Here is a 21,098-nt window from a genome sequence, read left to right as displayed (position 1 = left end):
GTGGTGGCACAGTTGTAGATTCAGACACGTTCTGTACGCACAAGCATATTCCGAATAATATTACGCTGGTGTAATATTTCATCGGTAACTAAATTTAGGCCTTACTGTTTAATTGTTTTCTATGATTTATTTAATTTTTTTTTGTTTTAGTTTTTTTTTTCTTTCTTTCGTAGGCCCCCTAGACCCATGGGCCCCGTTGCCATAGCAACGGTAGCAACGGCCATGTGGGGGCCCTGGGGGTATCCGACAGAAGTCAACTCACGAAGGACGGCGTGGTAAGTGCGAAGCTCGATGGTTCTTCTAGCGCGGTGTCGCCTCTAAGCGCTAGGCTGTGGACCGGCGCGCAGTCAGACAACCAGAGATTGTGAGCGGTAACCATGGCATGACATGGCGGAGAAATGAACATAAAAGGTTGTAATTCAGGTCCGTTGAACGCTTTCGACAATCTGCACCGGGTGTTCCAGAGAGTACGGCTCGCCACGAACAAAAAAAAAATAAAAACGTCACCTCGGCGCTGTATACATCAAATGACAAACAAGGCCTAATACGGCTGTCTCCATCCCCCCCCCCTCCACAAACCAAACCCTTTATGAATACTGATTCATATCCATCCGCCCTTCACCCCCACACCACCCTCCTCCCCCCTGGTCACGTCACTCGTATAGAGGCTATCATGGTTCATTAAGGACAATGTCACCCTTAACAGCCGTCTAATAAACGACCTTGTACTTGATTTACTCGTGGAGGAAATCTGTCTGAAAAGAGGCGTGAGTGAGTCTACGCAAGCCTGTGCCCGCAGAGCTCATTGGACGTAACATCCTCGCTCTAGCTTGCGACGATTAAGGGTAAATTGGATGGTTTACGAGCCCATGCTTATGGGCTCCTTCCAAAAGTAAAAGCCTTTATTACCCGGTAATAAATATATATATATATCCTCGTTCAAAATGAGAGAATTATGTACCTATTTATGCGTGCCTGCGAAGTCCCGTTGAAAACAATCCATCAAGGCTTTGGATACCTGCTAGAACTGAATGAAGGCAGTGGCGTGAAATGGATGCGTTGTCCGGTGAGGTGCCATCCAGTCGCTAATACAACACAGATTTTTTGAACGTTCCAGAGTTCTCCAACTATGATGAGACACTATAAGTAAGTAGGACCATGCATTTTTTCGCGCTTTCCAGACCAGCTGTGTGTCAAAACTGTGTCAGCATTGTCTGAATTTCGTACATACACTGCAGAATCGAACGAGTTCCGAATGGCCCGGCCAATCAGGGCAGTAGCTTCTCTTGCAGACGGCCGCCAATTACAAGGGAACAATCGCTACCATGGGCAAAATCTCTTTGCAACCTAAAGAGAGATCATAATTTTTCTTTCCGCTGGCTTTCACAGTCATTACCTGAGGCGAAGTGAAGTTTTTCTCCATTTGATTAACCTGCTAAGATTGTGCTTGTATTTCAGTTACCTGACACTCACTTTTAATTTCCCTTGCCCTGCCCTGCCACCTTTCCTCCTTATTAAAGACATAATTCATTCATTGTCTTGCCATGAATCGATAAATAAATATTTAAATGCACCATAGCAAAGAAGAATGGGGTCCTCATGACATGGTTTTCAGACTTTCAAGATTTCGTATTTTTACAGATTTTAACTTATTCGTATTTCTCTAACAGGAAATAGTAAGAATTTACAAACAAGATGAACGAGTTGCGAGTTTGAATCTGCTAGACCTCACAAGGCTATTTATTGCTAAGATTGTTTGTGTATGTATGCGTATTTATACAATACGTAAGTCCATACATACGTAATTATAACTATTTTTCAAATAATTAAAACGTACAATTAATTGAATTTTTAAAATTATTATTCTGATACTAGGGTGCAAGCCTTGTGCTTAGAACTTTGATAGCGCGAGACACACTTTCAATAAACCATCCAAACATCCATATATTATTGTATCAAATCAAATGAACCGATTATGTTTTGAGTCGCGCAAAAGGTTGACCAAATCCATCGGACAGCATATGCGATAGCGTGATAGGACCGTTGGGCTACTCGCATAATGGCCACCTCCGACTACCCTCAAACAACGAAATATACTCGTGTCTAGCTTGTCACAAGCATGCGATGCTGGAAACAAGTTGATTGATACCTGTATCCCGCTTGAGTTGAGTGGGGAAAGAAAAAACTGAAAAAAAGTTGGGAGGGAATGTAAACCGAAATACCCAATCTTAGTTTTAACCGTTTTAAACCACTTACATTTTTGACGTGATAACGTCTTATAAATCGATGAACGCCGGTTGCACGCACGAAAAAGTATTACTCATTGTCATGATCCGCCTGAGCCGAGCATGCAAGAACCGGCCAACCACCGTGCGAGAAAATCTTCTATAATGTCAAACAGTTTAAGGCGGGCTTTTTAACTAATTGTTCGTGATTATATTTAAACAAATTATTTAAATTAAATTTGCAAATACTGTAAATAATAATTGAAGATTAAAAAGTATGCAATTTTTCATCAATGTTTTCTAATAACGTTATCACGTAAAATTATCGTCCGTAAACCGACTTTACAGACAACCCCCTTTTTTCTATCGTTTATTATTGAAATTTTGCTTTCGCTGAGGCATGGACAATGAGACTATGTATATCAGGTACGCAAATAACACTGTTATCATGGAAAATAACGGACCATTCAGTCCCGCGCGGTGAAGAGAGTCCTGGCCTGTTTCTCATCACTTCCAAGACCAAATTTGTGGTCTTCTCCTGGATAAAAATCCAGGCAACCCTGACAATAAGATGGGCGGGGGGACATATACTAGATCTGTTACAAATTCGTTTCTCAATTGGGGCTGAAATAATTTTGATTTTCGATGATTTTTTGCATCAAGTGACTTTGCCTGAATATATATAAAAACAAAAAGTGTTCGCAATTTTGTTGGCAAAATCGGGTAACTGAGGCGATTCCGTTTAGAAAAGTGGGAAATTGATGATTTTAGGCTGAACAACTGAAGATCATATGCAAATTTGTATATATGGTTGATCCCTCTCGTACAGGCCTTGTACGAGCGCACATGACAAGTCAGGTAAATATTTAACTCCTCCTCTTTCGCTTTCGCATCACTTCGTCCTTTTATTTTCTTCCCTCGATCTGCCCCGTTTCTCACCTCCTCATTCACTTGGTATTTATAGCCCGCACAAGGGGGGAGAGTTTTTTTTTTGATGCCGAGGCGCCCCCCTCCCCAAAGAGGTAAGGGAAAATAATAATAATAAAGACCTCTATATGCGGGAGCCATTCATCACACATTTTTGCCTCTGTGGACGCTCAAAAGACGTCGTTAGCGTCGCTCGTATATTAGCGCGAAACTCACCTCGGGCGGGGCTTCGCCTTTGAAGACGGCCAGAGAGTCGAGAGTCGTGCGGTCTGCATAGCGCCGTCGCCGTCCTCCCGCGCCTTATGTACACACACACATACAGCGTGAGTCTGATTCCGACCGAGACAAAACTTCGGCTGCACACAGGAATACAATTTTTTTTCTGTACTTTTACAAAAGATCCTTTTGGAATACTACGTACGAGAAAGATAATGTAACTTTGTAAACCCCCCCCCCCTTTTTTTTCCCCCCTTCGAGATAACGCTGAGTATTTCGTACTAAAATTTGGCGCATTATTTTAAATTTTTAATTAATTTTCATTCAACGTTTTTTTCAAACCTTGTAAGAAATAATTTAATATTAGATATATGTCGTTTTATTATGTTTATTTATGTGCGCAGTCAATATCGGAAAGCAATCCAGGGAATATTTACAAATTATTTTAACTATCCACAAATATCTGTTATTTGACATGAATATTACTGTTGCATTTACAAAAAAATTATTTACATTGTAAATAAACAAAAGGAACGCGGTTCAGTTTAAACTGTGCTAGTTTCGTGTTGTGTAAAAGAATATCGCTATGACTATCCGTGTCAATGCTTGCTGCTTTGGTCTGGGCCTTTAAAAGAGCAATGAATGTCCAGTAGAGACTCCGTCCATCGCGGATGCAGCGCGAACGGACACCGAAAAAAGTAATTTGACCGTAATGCCGGAGAAACTACTGTCAGTCAAATGACTTCCAGCAAAACGACTTTCGGTAGTACGACTTTTCAGTCAAATGACTTTCAGCAACACGTCTGTCGGTCGTACGACTTTTCAGTCAAATGACTTTCAGCAACACGTCTGTCGGTCGTACGACTTTTCAGTCAAATGACTTTCAGCAACACGTCTGTCAGTCGTACGACTTTTTAGTCAAATGACTTTCAGCAACACGTCTGTCGGTCTAGTGGCTGTCGATAGGGACCGGAAACATTCGCGGGTTCAATGACCTCTAGGATGAACTTTATAGTTCTACGTACACTCGGTCAAATGTCACCCTCTCATTGGCTGCTGTCGTGTGAAGGTGTCCCAACGCAGCGGCCTGTGATTCGACACAGCTTCGGTTGAGTGTTTCTCACTGGCCCAGAGTCGTCCAGGTGAGTTGTGAGCAAATGGCAGAGGCAGCACTGAGGTATAACTATTTGAATTTCAGGCTGTCGTGAAATAGAATCCGCGAATTTTCCCGGTCTCTAGCTGTCGATTATACGGCTCTCGGTTAGGGGCACCTGTATTTCGCGAATACATTTCGTGTCTAGGTACATCGCAAAACACCGTAGGTTTTTTCTTGTAGTTATTGGCTGTGGTTAGCGAGAGGTGTTTTTCCCGCACTTGACGGGGCCAATGGGAATGTGGATACCGTACTGCTGCACGCACACAATTCGCCATTACTCTAAGAAAAAGCTGCAGTGTTTTGTGACATACCTTGACACGAAATGTATTCGCGAAATACAGGTGTCCCTACTCACTGCTGGTTTGGTAAGAGGAAGGAAGGGGGGGGGAGAAGGGGAGGGGACCCGCCACCCCACGTGTAGAGTGTTGCCCGCTGCACGTGCGCGCACGTGTCCGCCGGCTCGTGTCGGTAGGTATGTCGGTTATGTTGGCACGCCTTCCAGCGCTCCTCTGCTCACACCTGCTCTTTCTAGTCTCGGCTCCTGCCTGAGGCGTGGGAGAGAAGGCGAGAAGGAAGGAGGCGCAAGGAAGTGGAGGAATGAATGCATCCCGGAGGTGATGTGTTGGGTTTCGTAGTTTTACCCATTCATTTTGATGGGCTCACCTACGACCCCACTTTTAGGCGGGGCGGCTTGGAAGCTGAACTTATTTTTAAGACGATTATTTTGGACATGCGCCATTGCTGGTCACACTGTATGTCTTGAAGAACTTCAATAATATACAAAAAATTGGTTGTCTGTAAAGTCGGTTTACGGACGATAGTTTAATGTGACAACGTCATAACAAAATATTGATGAAATGATTGCATACTTTTATGAATAAAATTGAATCATTTTTATTGAATTATCACTATTTTGTATGGATACAAAGGAGTGAAATGAAATCCACAATTTAATTGATAAATTTACTTTTATTTGCACTCATTAATTCAAATATGTTTATTACTTTAACGAAGAGATTATTTTAACTATAACTTTTATACATGTTTGCTATTTAACTTCTTCCAATCTGTGTTATTCTGTTAAGGATAGGACGATGATATGAAAAGTAAGAAACGAATGGGAGTGTTTCAAGTTTAATGTCAAATCGATGGTTTGTTCCAATCGAGTGGAAGAGAGATAGATGCGGCGCAAGCGTACAATGAGCGTAACGGGACAATGAGTCATCCTTTTCCGTGCGTGCAGCCGGCGTTCATCGATTTATTAGATGTTGTCACGTCATAAATATACAACACAGAGGGACATGCTGGGTTAACATTCTAACAATGACAATACATTAGCAATAATAACAGTGAATAAAGACAGAAAAAAAGACCGACATTGTAATTTTTTTTTTGTAAATGGATCAGAAATATTCACGTAAAATTAAATATATATTGTACATTTGTTCACTTACATTAAAATAACTGCATCACTACTAAATATTGTTCGCAGTAATACTGGATTCGGATTCTTACCCGGGTAGGTATGTTTTGCTTTGTGTTGGTCCCAGTATCTCCAATAGTTAAAGTTATTTGTAAACCGTTCCCTGAATAGCTTTCCAGTATTAACTGAGCACATTTATAAGCACAATAAAACAAATAAAGCCATAAATATTGAATATTCGATTTTCTTTTCCATTGGTTTAAATACATATATATGCTCGAATGAAACACCAATTAAAATGTGATAATACGCGCGATTTTTCGTAAGAAATACTCAGTATTTTCTCGGGAAAAAACGTATTTCATACATGCATACATTCATACATAAAACCATGTGTTGTACAGAGTTACAACATTATTACTGTGGTATTACAAACTATTTCAAGGCAACTGGTTTCCCATGGAATCTTTTTGTAATAAAAAAAGTACATACCATTTTTTTTTTCGAGCAAATGTTTCGAATGTACAGCTGTTATTATACAGTCAACTAATGAGTTCTACTAAAGTGACCACGTTCCCACCTTGCGAGTGAAATGGTGAAGGGGAGGGGGGGTTGGCCGAAATTGTCAACAACTGTTCATGTTACTGGATCTAGCTCACTCGCTGTTTGACTGAACCACGTGACTGCACAGTTATGTTCGCAGTCTGAGAGCTCGCCAAATTACTCGCCACTCGACTAAATTACTGGCCTAGAATGAACTATGCATAATTGATGGCTAAATTTATGGCCACTGAGTAGGCAAAACTAGAGAGTTGGCCGTCTCTTTTAACAATACAGTGGTATTTTGATGATCTCCTTTCAATGGAGGCGCCCTTTTCTTTAATTATGAATTTTAGGTCCAGGTCATACATTTTTTTTTTTAAGTTTATCAAGGTTTAACTTGTAGACTTTTTGAGTGGCCGGAATAAATTAAAAAAGCAAAAATATGTAAATACTGCATACATTTTGCATTATTACCTTGCAAAGTTTAATTTTAACTTTTTTTGTGCAGTATACATAAGGAGAACCAAATGGAATAAATAACTGAATAGTTTTGGTTTTAAGGCAATGCTGGTGGCTATGGCTACTGCTTGGTATGTTATAAAATTCTTACAGAAAAAAAATTTAATTTTATTAAATTTTATTTAGCCTTTTATAATCATAAATATACTGATTATTTTAAAAGGCCAGGTAAAAAAAAATCTGAAAGAAAATTAAATTTACCACATATAAGCCAGTAAAAAAATTACAGTTGTATATTCCATTTCATTCTCCTTATCCATACTGCACAAAAATGTTTAAAAAAAATACAACTTTCCCAACTAATTATGCAAAAAGTATGCGAAGTATATACATATTTTTTTTTTCGTTTTGTGAAATTCGGCCAGTAAAAAAGTTGACAAATTTAATCGTATGGAACGTAAATATAAAATAATTACCTGGAATGGGACATAAACCCCTTAAGGGTCCTCAGATAGCCTGGAAATGCGTTTTGAAACATCATCTTATATATATTTTTAATAGGACTGTTACTGGTGGTCTAGAGAAAGGGAAGTGTATAAGCAAGCCCTCGGAATATATATATATATATATATATATAGCTTGAGAAATTGCATAACGCTTCCTTTTCTCTAGACCACCAGTAACAGTCCTATAAAAAAATTAAAGCTCAATTTAAATCCCCTTAATTCACAAATCCTGGCTAGTCTGTGATTGGAAGTTGTATTTGGAACCGTGGCTTGTTATCTTAAGAAACCAAGACGGTGGTAGCAAAACGCTCTTTTTGAAGTGTGATTCGAACCCAGAACCCCCATAGCAACAAAGTTACGGAGGTTGAACCACGTGACGGAGAGGCGACCAATGGCATGTGTTCCTCTGCTCCTTGAAAAAAAAAATAAAACGAAGGCCACGCGGAGCTGTAAATCAAGGACAAACCCCCGCCCCCCTCCACCAAATCCTTATTTAAGTACCTTTTATTTTTTTTACCTCCGGCTTCTGGTCTGCTTCGGTCGGGCGAAACAATCGTTATATTCCCACCCATCCCGGCGCCTCTTCCTTCACTCGCATCCCACTTCTGTTCCTCCACCACCTCTTCTTCACGCGGTAGAATGGACTCTGGGATCACAAGGCGGTGTCGTCGAACAGTGTTCCAGCGTTGGACACAGAATAATCGACGTTCAAACCAATGCAAGATATGGAGCACCAAACAAAACACTTTTTTTTTTGACGTGACAACGTCTAATAAATCGATGAACGCCGGCTGCACGCACGAAAAAGTGTCCCGTTACGCACATTGTCCCGTTACGCTCATTGTCCCGTTACGCTCATTGTACGTTTGCGCAACATCTATCTCTCTTCCACTCCATTGGAACAACCATCGATTTGACTTTTTCGAGGCACATTAAACTTGAAACACTCCCATTCGTTTCCTACTTTTCCTATCATCGTCCTATCCTTACAAGATTAACACAGATTGGAAGAAGTTAAATAGCAAACATGTATAAAAGTTATTGTTAAAATAATTTCTTCGTTAAAGTAATAAACTTATTTGAATTAATGAGTGAAAATAAAAGTAAATTTATCAATTAAATTGTAGATTTAATTTCATTCCTTCTTTGTATCCATACAAAATAGTGATAATTCAATAAAAATGATTCAATTTTATTCATAAAAGTATTCAATCATTATACAATGTTTTGTTATGACGATGTCACGTTAAACTATTGTTCGTAAACCGACTTTATAGACAATATTTTTTTTTTTATTTTTTTTTTTAAAGTATTTTGGTGCATTGTAATTTTAGGTAGATTTCAAAGAAATGCTACCTACTGTAGCCGTTACCATGGTGCGACTTCCAGAAAATTTTTATATAGTTTTTCGTTTCATGGTCCATAGACCCCAAAACACCCGTCAACTCAAAAGTTTATATACATAATTATACACACACACACACATACCACAATTTTGTGGACACGATAACTGCCGAAATTTTTCGCAAAACACTTCCAAATTGATACATAAAATTTAATAGTGAAAAATCTCGGTTAAGTTCGTTAATGGGTAACAACCGACCAAAGGGGTAGAAAAAGGAGAAGGTTAAAAAAAATTGCTGTAACTGTCATAATATGGCAAATATCACATCCGTTTGAAGGTATTATAACTCGAAGGAAAAATACCAAAATATTTTGTCTGAATAAGTTTTTGATACGACCAACTATAACTGCAAGGGGTTGAAATAAAATGGTTGGAGGACAAAATAAATCATAACTTCTTGCGTAGGTACAATATCGAATTCGTAAAAATTAAGTATTTATTATAATTTTTTTCTAAAATTTTTCTCTCAAACTATTGTTTATAGTCTAATACAAACCATTACTGCAAAGGGTTGAAAAAAACCTGGATATAAAATTTCCCTACCATGTACTCTATCGAATTAATGTTTATTTTTGTTTAAATTTTTGAAAACTGTTAAAATTTTTTGTCTAAAGTTATTTTATATCACAAATTATTACTGCAGGAGATACAAATTTTACAAGGGTAGAAAGACAAAATGTCATTACTATTTTTTTTTATAGAAATACTATAAAATCCATTATAATTTACTGTAAAACTCCTAAACTTTATATAAAACTTTTGGCTGAAACAAACTATTACTGTAAAAACAGGGGTTGAAATAAAAAAAATTTAAATACTCTTAGTATCAAATTCGTCGGAATTTATTGATAACAAATTTAATATTAGCTACCTTAAACCTTTGTTAAAAAAAAAAAAAAAAAAAAAACCATTTTTGTATGGCCACGTAATAGTGCAAGGGATGAAAAATGTGTTTAGAGGTCAAAAATAAATGAATAACTACCATTGCAAGCATAATATGACATTCGTTGAAGCATTGAATTCTGGATGCATATGAAAAAAATTTTAAATCGATCTTTTTTTTAATATTGGCGAACACATAGGATGTTATGAATGCTACATTATGTTCTTTGAATGTTCCAGGAGTTTATAGAAGTTTCCAAAAATTTTTCTTGATAAATAGGTACGTACTTCGAAATCTACCTACGCCTGTAGTATGTGCCGAAAGGAATTTTTTTTGTAACTGTAACGGAAATGTTCATGTAAAATTACAGATAACTGTGAATTCTTTCTTGTAGTATTACAAACTGTTTTTTGGCAACTGGTTTCCGAAGGAATATTGCAAAGGTACAGAAGGAAAAAAAAAGTTTTTCTGTGTGTATGAAGAGTTGGACTGGGTAAAGTGTGTGTTTCTACCTGAGTTCGAAACAGTTCGCTGATAGAAATTTTTTCTACTTTACTACAAGGAAAATCCTTGGAAAATCAGTTGCCCCTGGCGACGGGCGACTGTTTTCGTCTCACCTCCCCCCTCCCTTTTTTTTGTGCCAGTCAGCTCCTGAAACTTTTAAGCGAAGAGGAGACTAACACAATAAAAAATAATGTCAGTCATGGGGACTGTCGACAGAAGTGAAAACTTAAAATTATGTTTCTAATGTGTAATATGAAATAATTTTGGTATTATATCACTAGCATGTCGGTGACGCGAACCCATAAGTTTTGCCCCTACCAATAATAAATTTAAAACTAGAAGAAATGAAGTTTTTTCATTGAAAGAATAAAAAATTATTAACTTAAATATACAAATAATCAACATATTCTCTAGTAAATAAATAACCTGACATTTGAAGAAATTCACATCGTAAATAAATAAACAAAAGAAAAAAACATAACCTCAACTTAACTACCTACTTTAAAATATCCAATACTCGCAATATGTATCACACAATAACGTTAAAATTTCCTTGGAAAATAAAGATAAAATTAAAAACTTGTATCTTTAAAAATAGAATAAATTAAATTTTATCCTTGAAATATAAAAAAAAAATTAACACGTCACGTGACCATGTCGATGACGACTTACATGAATTTACTCCCTATCCAAACCTTCCTACAGAAGTTTTCACTTCAAAAAATCCCTACAATTATTAAATTAATCATCAAAGTAATCGCGAACTGGCGCATCGAGTCTAAATCCAGAAAGGATGGAGCCAGGGTCGCAGCCAGGGGGGGGGGGGTGGTTAGGGGTTCAACCCCCCCCCCCCCCGGCTTAGCACCAAATCTTTAATTAATTTCTTATTCATCACTCAAACAAATTTCATATTAAAATTAATAAAATTTTTACCATTTCAATATTTAAACTTAAGTACCGAAAACTGCTAAAATAGCACTATTTTACACTTTAAAATCCAAATTTTCCCGGGGGAGGACCCCCGGACCCCCCACTTTAATACGGGAGGGAGGTTCCATGCTTCATAACACCCCCCATACACAAATCCTGGCTACGCCACTGGATGGAGCGGCAGCAAAACGGCAGTCGGCAGTTGGGAAGAAATTAACCAATCACGTTGTCAGTACCGTAGATCTGGTCAAGGGATTTTGAAAATTTTTAACTAAAAGTAATCCTCACAAACTATTGTTCAAAAATTAAAAAAAAAAAAATTGATATGTCTTTTGTAATTGTTTATTGTTGTACGTCACCATGGACCTCCTTCTTAATGAAACAGTTTGAATTCCGAAAACAATGCCCCCTCACCCTCCCTCCTATATATTTGAGCTGGATAAGCCATTGGTATAGAGACCTGCAAAATTCACGGTTTCGATGGCCTTCAGGATAGACTGCACATACCCCTATACACTCGGGCAAATAACGCAAGATCATTGGCTGCCGACTTGTTAGTCGTCTCAGCTGGTTTGTCTGTGATTCGATCCTTCTTTGGTTGAGGGTTTATAACTGGTTGAGATTCGTCCAGATGAACAGTAAGCCAATAGCAAAATTATCTGAGAGGTATATGTGTTTGAATTCTAGCCTATCACCGAATGAATCCGCGAATTTTGCAGGTGTCTAGCCATTGGTTCCGGTACGTCTGGCAACCAGGGGGTGGACACGTCTGAATGATTATGTGGCAAGTGTGTGAAGCCGTCCCCCCCCCCCCCCTTTTCAGCTAATTGTTTCGCTATATTGGTTAGACGCCTAAAAAACATTTGTGGTATGGTAGAGTATTGCATTGTGGAAACTGTTAGAAACCATTTTTTTTAAGCGACTGTGTTGAACGACGGAGATTGTAATTCATACTTACTAACCATCATCATACGTTATCAGGCATCGTTTTACGCAATGTTATAATGTACAATATGCCGACGGCGAGGTTAAAAAGTTACTTCAATTACGTACGTCCACAGCATGCCGTCTCCTGACGATTCGTAACTCCATCGCTGGCAACACCGCAAGACAAATGCTGGAACAGTTTTTATTACTTTATTCATTTGTTTTTCTTCTTCTTCTTCTTCTTTTACACTTCCCCTCCTCCTCCCCCTCCCCCTCCCCCACTCGTAGGACGCCCGAAAACCGCGCCACAGCGCGGCGTGACGAAACATAATTCATTTACGCGCCGCTGGACGCGTCTGAGATTTACAAAAAACGCGCGCGTCACTTTTTTTCCTTTTATTTTTTCCTTTCGTATCATTATTACTTTTTTTTTTCACCTCCTCGCGATGTCATCTACGTACAAATCGAGGGAACCATTAAAGACTCATTTTCTAGAAAATTGCAAGGAAGATCCTCGCCTGCGTTTCGAAGCGCAAGAAGTGTCCGAGGCGTGACCGATTACAAAGAATGGCCATGGGAAGTTTTGGAAATCTCGCACTGAAGAGGGCAGTGTACCTACATTAATTTTCTATCAATATTTCGTGTTTTAAACTTGATTTTAAATAAATTCATACCATAGTTCATGCTTATAAAAGGTTTTTTTTTCTACTACACAAATCCTTTTTTTTAATAATTTTTTTATAAACTTAAAGGCACATTATTATGTCACTGTTAGTATGTACTGAAAACATTAAATAGTTTGGTATACATTTTTGGATTAACCGTTTGTATGTAACCTGTCTTCAAAAACTTTCTAAATCAATGGGAAAAAAAATAGGTTTTTCCAAAAACTTGAAAAACTTAGCTTCATATGGTTCGCGAAAACCTAATTATTATTGATTTTATGAATTATATACTTAAAATAAAGTGTTTGAAGAAGAAGAAGACTGCATGTGAAATAATTGTTAATCCAAAACTCTTTACAACAAGATTTAATGCTTTAAGTATATGCTAGTACTGACATGAAACTTTGTTGCTTTAAGTTATTGGGAAAAAACATTAATACGGATTTTTATAGTATAAAAATATTTTAAATACAATGATTATGGTTTTAAAGAATTTAATTAGTCATGCGCTAAGACACTAAATATTACAAATAAAAATAATTCAACATTTCAAATTCAGTTGAATCGTACGACCAACCAGTGCTCTCTATATTTCTTATACGTTGCGTAACACAAACGTAATTATGGATAAAAAAATTGGTTGTCTGTAAAGTCGGTTTACGAACAATAGTTTAACGTGACATCGTCATAACAAAACATTGTATAATGATTGAATACTTTTATGAATAAAATTGAATCATTTTTTATTGAATTATCACTATTTTGTATGGATACAAAGAAGGAGTGAAATGAAATCTACAATTTAATTGATAAATTTACTTTTATTTGCACTCATTAATTCAAATATGTTTATTACTTTAACGAACAGATTATTTTAACTATAACGTTTATACATGTTTGCTATTTAACTTCTTCCAATCTGTGTTATTCTGTTAAGGATAGTACGATGATAGGAAAAGTAGGAAACGAATGGGAGTGTTTCAAGTTTAATGTGCCTCGAAAAAAGTCAAATCGATGGTTGTTCCACAATCGAGTGGAAGAGAGATAGATGCGGCGCAAGCGTACAATGAGCGTAACGGGACACAACGTAACTGAACAATGTGCGTAACGGGACACTTTTTCGTGCGTGCAGCCGGCGTTCATCGATTTATTAGACGTTGTCATGTCAAAAAAAAATAATTAAAGTGCAACACAATTCAAAACGGAATGTCGTTGACGTATTTTTCCTCTTCCACGCTTTGGTCGTCCATTCTCTGGTCGACTCGTGTCTTGTCGCGGATATTTATTCTTATCTTTTTATTTTATTTTCCTGTTGGCACAGTTTTTCTTTTCGTGTTTGAGCAGGTTGAGTGCACAGGGGATGGGCGGGTGGACAGGTAGAAAGTTTTTCGGAAAAAGGATTTGGGGCGGGAGGGGGGGGGAGGTTTGCGGTGTAGGCATCGCAGTGTTTTGTTTTCGTGTTCTCACCGCGCCTAATGTGTCCACCAACCGGGTCGTCACGTCTTTCCTTCCACGCCGCGGTTATCGTTCTTCCTTCTTTCTTTTGTTTTCTCAACCTCCCCCTCTCCTTCCTGGCTCGTATTTTCTTTTTTCCTTTTCGCTTTGTGATGGTTCTCGGCGTTGGCGGAGAACATTCTCTGCTGACCGCCGAGTCAGACAACAGAGTAACTGCGTTCGTGCATTTTTAGATAAGTATTTTGCTGTCATAAATGCAAAATGTAGGTTGGTTAGATGTGCAATATAAAAAACAACAACATAATAATCGATGTTAAAGAAATGAAATCCGCACGAAAATCCCTTATTTATTTTATTCGCAGGAGTTTAGTTTTTTCCCCACGAATATGTGATTGTAAATAAAACGAAAGGTTGGTTAGGTTAGATCAGTTACGTAAACATTACGGAATTTTTTTAAATTTCATTTTATATTCCTCGTAAAAAGATTTATTCTATTTAATTTGTGGAAGTTTTCTGACGTTTAGATGCTCGAAACTAAAATGAAAGGTTTGTTAGGTCAGCTACATTTTAAACACTATAAAACGGTGCAAATATATTGTTTCACAAGAAAACTTTTAACTGGACTTCGGATACGTTTGAGGATTGATCCGGGGATCGGTGAATCGTAAGGCCTTTGAATATATATATACTGTATAGAAGTCGCGAGTGGATAGGATTTACTCTACGTTTTTCAGGAGCGTATGATAAGCAGCTTGGGAACTTCACCGCTGCAGTGCGCTGCCGTAACGCCCTGTATCGTCTTAGTTGTTATTTACACGTTAGAGCGCAGCACTGTCGCCCGCTGTAATTCCCCGCACCCCCCACCCATCATTCACTGCAGCTCATGGTCGTTCAACAGGAGGGAGAAGGGGTGTTTGAAGAGTTCGACACTTGTCCGCTAGGGACCACCATCAAGTCGATGTCCCTAGAGATGGTGGCGATTGCGGCGGTGAATTAACCAACTACCTCAAAACCGTATTAGAAATTTTAACCTGGGCTGGCGACTTCTATACAGTATTCAAAGGTTCCACATAGGAAGACGTCTCGCCTAGTCAGGGACTGCACTGTATCCGGGTCTCACTTCTCACGCTTGCGTTTACTCGACTAGGCAGCAACGGGAAGCCTAAGATGCACATAAAGTTCTGCCATTCCCGATTACACCCGAACAATTCACCTTCGGCCAACCTCGGGTTTATTTATATATATTTATATTCCTCTGTTTGTTTTAATGTACCTATACTAACCTAACTAACCGTCCATAGTGTTTTAAAGTGTTTTAATGTAGCTAACCTAACCGACCAATTTTAATATTTGAATTCATTTTTCCCTGCGCAAAAATAAAACCAATCCCGAAGTTGGCCGAAGGTGAATTGTTCGGGTGTAATCGGGAATGGCAGAACTTTATGTGCATCTTAGGTCTCCCAGGTAGCAACAGGTAACAAGGTGTCCAGCAAAACCCAGCTAGCCGAATTCCCTTGACTTTCATATAACTTCTCCTAGTCCTTCACTGACCAAAAACTTACACAACGTTTCACTAGAAACCTACCAATATAATTTTTTTTGCGTTTGATATTCCCAAGCTCTGTCGTAGTCACAACAACCTAACCTAACAGTTGTCTCTTACTCTATACTTTATTCGTTGTTTCACACTCCCTATCACCCTCCCCCCTCTGCCTCATCGAGCACCCCACTCCTGAACTCTACGATCTGACGAGTCATACCGCCTCTACTCAACCTCCCGGCTGTGAAGAAGTTTCCCTTCGAAGAGACGAGCTTGCGGACAAATTCAAATTCATAAGTCTTTATTTTAAGGATTGTACAATAGTAGTTGGTACTTCAGCACTCAGTGCTCTTTTGCCAAAAGGACATAACATATTTAGTAAACATTATAACTATTCTCACATATACATACATTTACAGTATTTACATGTTTTACAGGATATTTTTGAAGGAAAAATAAAAAAAAACCTGCATTTAAGCGTTGCGGAGGAGGACCGGGGTGCTGTCATAACATAGAAACACACAACTTAGAAACACATAACTTAGAATTTTCTAAGTTATGGCAGTTCTAAGTTATGACTTTCTACGTTATGACGTTTCTGAGTTGTCTGGTTCTGCGTTGCGTGTTTCTAAGTTACGTGTTTCTAAGTTGTGACAGTTCTAAGTTGTGTATTTCTAAGTTGTGATAGTTCTAAGTTGTGACTTTCTACGTTATGACGTTTCTACGTTGTGTGTTTCTAAGTTATGATCTTTCTAAGTTATGTGGTTTTTCCCCAGTTTTCTAAGTTATGACAGTTCTAAGTTGTGACTTTCTAAGTTATGCGGTGTTCCCAGGAGGACCGAGGAAACGGGAAAGTCGCTCCTTGCCATCAGCGAGTGACCTTGGAGTGATGGTGAAGCCCCCCCCCCCCCCCCAGGGGGAAAGAAAGAAAGGAAGAGGGCGGAAGGGTATCCCGCGGCGGAGGCGATGCGCCGTGGCTAACGAGGCGGTATGTCCCCGGCAAATGAGTTTACGATAGCATCCCGTCCCATCCTTCTGAGCCAGAGATCTGCTTAACATGTCAACCTCGGTAACGAGCGAATTCAATACGTGTCTTCATGTTGCAAACACCACTTTCAAACAACACGAAACTCAGGACATTAAATTTTAACGTATAAATTTTTAAAATGGTGCAGAGCGTAATAAACATATAGGCAAATCGTGTTTTCAACTACATTTCTGGACGCGGAACACACTTAGTTTTCGCACCCGCCTCTAGAATTCGCTGCCGGAGCAACTACGTCGACTACTGGATCATTTCGCTTTGCAGACGGAAAATTTAAACTTTAAAATGAAACGGCTTCGATAAAAGCGAAACAGACTTGAAAAAAAAAAAATACTAAGCTCCGGCTTTGTGTGTGTGATATCAGGAAGGTGTTAACAAAAACCTATTGAACGTTTACCAAGTGTTTTTATTTTACTCTTTTCGAATCTAATAATCATTCTAGCAACAAAACAGCAGAGAGTAATTAACCGCTGCGATAGAGTCTCAGGAACATTTAAGAATAGACTTTGCTCACGCTGGGAGTTTGGAGTTCTTGCCAAGTGATTTTCTTTTTTCCAGTGTGAAGTTTGATAACACGAATGTTGGATAGGCGAAGGTCGATTAAACGTAAATGTTTTTGTATCAAATTTTATTCATTGTCATTAACGCGCAACCAAAAAATATAATTAAATTTTGTAAGTGAATTAAATTTTTCATGTTAATAAATTGTTATGAAATATTAAAATAATAATAATAACCGTCGTGGGAAAACTACTGGATTCGTGAATGGATAGCCCAATTAAATATTTTATGATACAGTTTTATTGATTGCCAATATTTACATCACTAATAAATAATCATCTAAAAATGCCTAATAACCAATTACATCTAAAAATGTGTATTCCCCAGTCACTCGGTTTTTGACATTTAAACTTTAAATAAGGACTTCATCTAAGTCTGAAAAAAAAACTAGATAAACACAGCTTGTGTCTTGCTTACTTATATGTGTATTTTAACATTTAAAAATTTTGGCTGCTGAAATATAATCTTAAAGAGTCCTTTGCTAAACCGTTACGTTTATAATTTCAGGGACAAAAGCAACTAGTAAGCAACTGTAAAAAAAAAAAGAGAGAGTAACGAATAAATAAGAGGTGGACAAATACGATGGTTAAATGTAAAGGCAATATATATATTGGTGTGTTCAGAACAAAATACTCTTGGGATTTTTTTTTATTATCATGTGCCATACAAAGTCTTATAAAAGTAATTTCGTTTCTTGGTATTAATTTTTCAGCTTTTGACGATCTCGTGGTGTATGCGGAATATGCCGTTTCCCCTGGCGACCCTCGCAGGCCTGGATATTAATCACATCTCTTCGCTTTCTCCCTTCCTATCCAGCTTTCTCTCTTCCTCCAAGGGGTTTCCTTCTTATTACGATTCCTATTTTTCATTTCCTTCTCCAATCCACTTGTCGTCCCCCCGGCCTTGCCCATTAATCCATCTCTCGCAACCCCCCCCCCCCCCCTCCTGTTCGGGCAAGAGTCCCCCCCTCCGAATGCAATTTGTTCGCGGCAAAGAATACTGGGAAAGAAGAGAGTCGGAAAGGGGGGGGAAGAGAGAATTCAAACATTTTGATAAGAACCATCGTTCCATGCGCCGTGGGGTAAAGACCCCCAAACCTTCATCACAACCGCACAGCGACAGAGCGAAAAAAAAAGGGCTTGCTACAGCAGCACTCCCTGCCGACGGCAACGATGAATAATGCATTACTTTGGTCAAAGTTGGTGACGGAACACTATTCCGCAGAAACGTTACTTGAAAAAAAAAAAAAACTGCGCGTAGTCAGAGAGAAAAATCCATCGTCCAAGAGAGGTTCTCAATCAAACTTTGTAAAAAGGAAATTTCCAGGTTTCCACTACACACATGCCTTCTGCTGCGATATTCACGAATACAGCTTTAAGAGGGAATTTTTTTTTTTATGTTACGCAGACGGAACCTTTCAACCAACGTTTTGAACTGAACGTCCATGTTTTTGCAATGTGTTCACGATTACAGAACACTAACTAACTATCTTTGAAAACAGAATTACGACTGTTGGAAAGCAATTTAGATTGTGCCATTGGCGTAGGTGTAGCATTTACTAGTGACGTAACGATTGTCAATTTTTTTAGGCGTTCGCATAATGTCAGTATCTGTCGCCGATATTCGCGAATGCGAACATTCAATTTCCATAATCCTGGGTTGGTACGAATTGTTGCCGCGACTGACGCCCGCCCTAGCGTCACCCGCCATCACACACTTTTATCACCGTTCACGTCTTATTCCGGGAATCGCCGAACTGATCCGAAATAAGCCGATGGTTTTGGAGTCTATGGACCATGAAACGAAAAAAACTATACAACAACTTTCCGATATTCGCACCATGGTAACGGCTGCAATAGGTAGTATTTCTTTGAAATCTACCGAATAAAAGCATCGAAAAAAAAAATATCAGCACAACAGTTGAAACGAGACAAAAACACGACAAAACGAAAATACGAAACAAACACAATAGTTTTCCAAAACAGAAGAGAACGAAAAAAAAACCCACAAATGATGACAGCACAAAAATATTGAACCTTACAAAAAAACAAAAAAAAAAAACATTCAGCACAACAGTTGAAACGAGACAAAAACACGACAAAACGAAAAGACGAAACAAACACAATAGTTTTTTTTGTGTTCAATATTTTTGTGCTGTCATCATTTGTGTTTTTTTTTTTTTCGTTCTCTTAGTCCATTTTTCTTTGTTTTTATTTGTTTGTTGACCATATTCCTGTTATGAAATATTATGTGGTGTTTATATCCTGTTGACAACACCAATTGTTTGCTTAATTTGTGTTTTTGTCTTTTGGATATTTTTTAGTTTTCTTCTACAGAAAAAGTGCTTAGCAATGACGTATGTACAAAAGCTTGCATCAAGTCATGCACTCCCATTGCACAAATATTTCAAAGATAATAATATTGTTTTTATCATACACAAAGTGTTGCAGGCGGCGACAGAAGTAAAGGCCGAGAATGATTCGTCTCGGAATCTGCAAACTCGCTGTTTGCTCTGCACGCGCGGACGATTGAGCAACAATGAGAGACTACAAGACTACACGTCTGGTAATGAAGCAGCTACCGAACATACATATATCGTTTCCCGCAAAACCAGTTTTCCAGATATGGCACGTGTTTGAAAGAAGAAGAGAAAAAAATTCAGTGGCGAAGATAAAATAAGCTGAATGCTAAAGTCGGTGCTTTTCGAGCGGTGCTATCATTTATTTTTTCAAACAGGAATCGCGAAAAAAAGAAAAGAAAGAGGAACTTGCACGTATAATAAAGATCGCAGGCCATTTTCTGGAGTTGCTTGGCTTCTGGGTTCCAGCTGCGTCGAAGGCCAGGATTTCACCGACGTTTCGGTGGAATTTGCAGTCGCCATCAACAGGGTAGCTGTTACATGCTGATAAGAAAATCAGCTGTATTTTTTTTTTCATGAAGGCCAAAGAACTAAGAAGTTTTGACAGTAGGTAACTGCTACCCTGATGATGGCAACTGCAAGGTCGGCCGAAACGTCTGTAAAATATTCGCCTTTGACGCGACTACAATGCATGTAGTTGTGTACTTTCTGCAATATGCCGAGTGTGTCAGCTCAACAGTTTAAGGGATAGAGTAAGAAACTTGAGGGACGCCAATTTGTATGCAACAGTTTTTTTTTGGGTCATAGCAATACATTCAATATTTTAATAAAAACAGGTTTAGTTAAGGCATGCTACATAATTTAATAGAATTCCTAAAGTAGACAATGATTGGCTGACAAAAATGATCTCAGGTGTGAAATCACTGTGTGATTTATGACTTCAACTGTAGACCCATTAACAAATGTCACTCGTTGATAGTATAAAAAATCTGTAAGTGTAAAAAAATCTATGGATGTGTCTTCTTTTGCCTTAACGAAGGTACATTTGCAAAAATTAACGATTAAAAAAATTGTTGTGGCTTAAAATCTTTAAATACAAGATGGCCTCTTTCGCCATGCTACAAAGCGGCGTATTAGATGTTTACTAACAAAAATTTCAACAAAGAATGAAACAGTCCAAATAGAGATGGCCAAAAGTATGAATTACAAGCAGCGACTTGTTATTGGACAGTAGCCATGTACCTCACATATACGGTGTGCAGAGCTTCAGACAAAACCACAAGATAAAAAAAAAACTGCTCAAGATAACCAAGCTGAGTCTGTTTACGAAAAGCTTTTAAGAATACGCTGAGATGTTAAGTTTCCGTAT

General features: G+C 38.2%; 1 protein-coding gene across 1 annotated transcript in view; it reads right to left on the bottom strand.

The window, feature by feature from the left end:
• Positions 1–21,098, bottom strand: part of LOC134540305 (uncharacterized) — a 404,904-nt gene that overhangs the window by 85,621 nt on the left and 298,185 nt on the right. Inside the window, exon 3 of the mRNA XM_063382964.1 lies at positions 3,369–3,451. Coding sequence (XP_063239034.1) covers positions 3,369–3,451 — 83 coding nt within the window. The remainder of the gene's footprint in view (positions 1–3,368; positions 3,452–21,098) is intronic.

Source organism: Bacillus rossius, chromosome 16 (genome assembly GCF_032445375.1).
Source record: "Bacillus rossius redtenbacheri isolate Brsri chromosome 16, Brsri_v3, whole genome shotgun sequence".
NCBI lineage: Eukaryota > Metazoa > Arthropoda > Insecta > Phasmatodea > Bacillidae > Bacillus > Bacillus rossius.
This window is presented reverse-complemented; position numbering and strand designations above follow the sequence as displayed.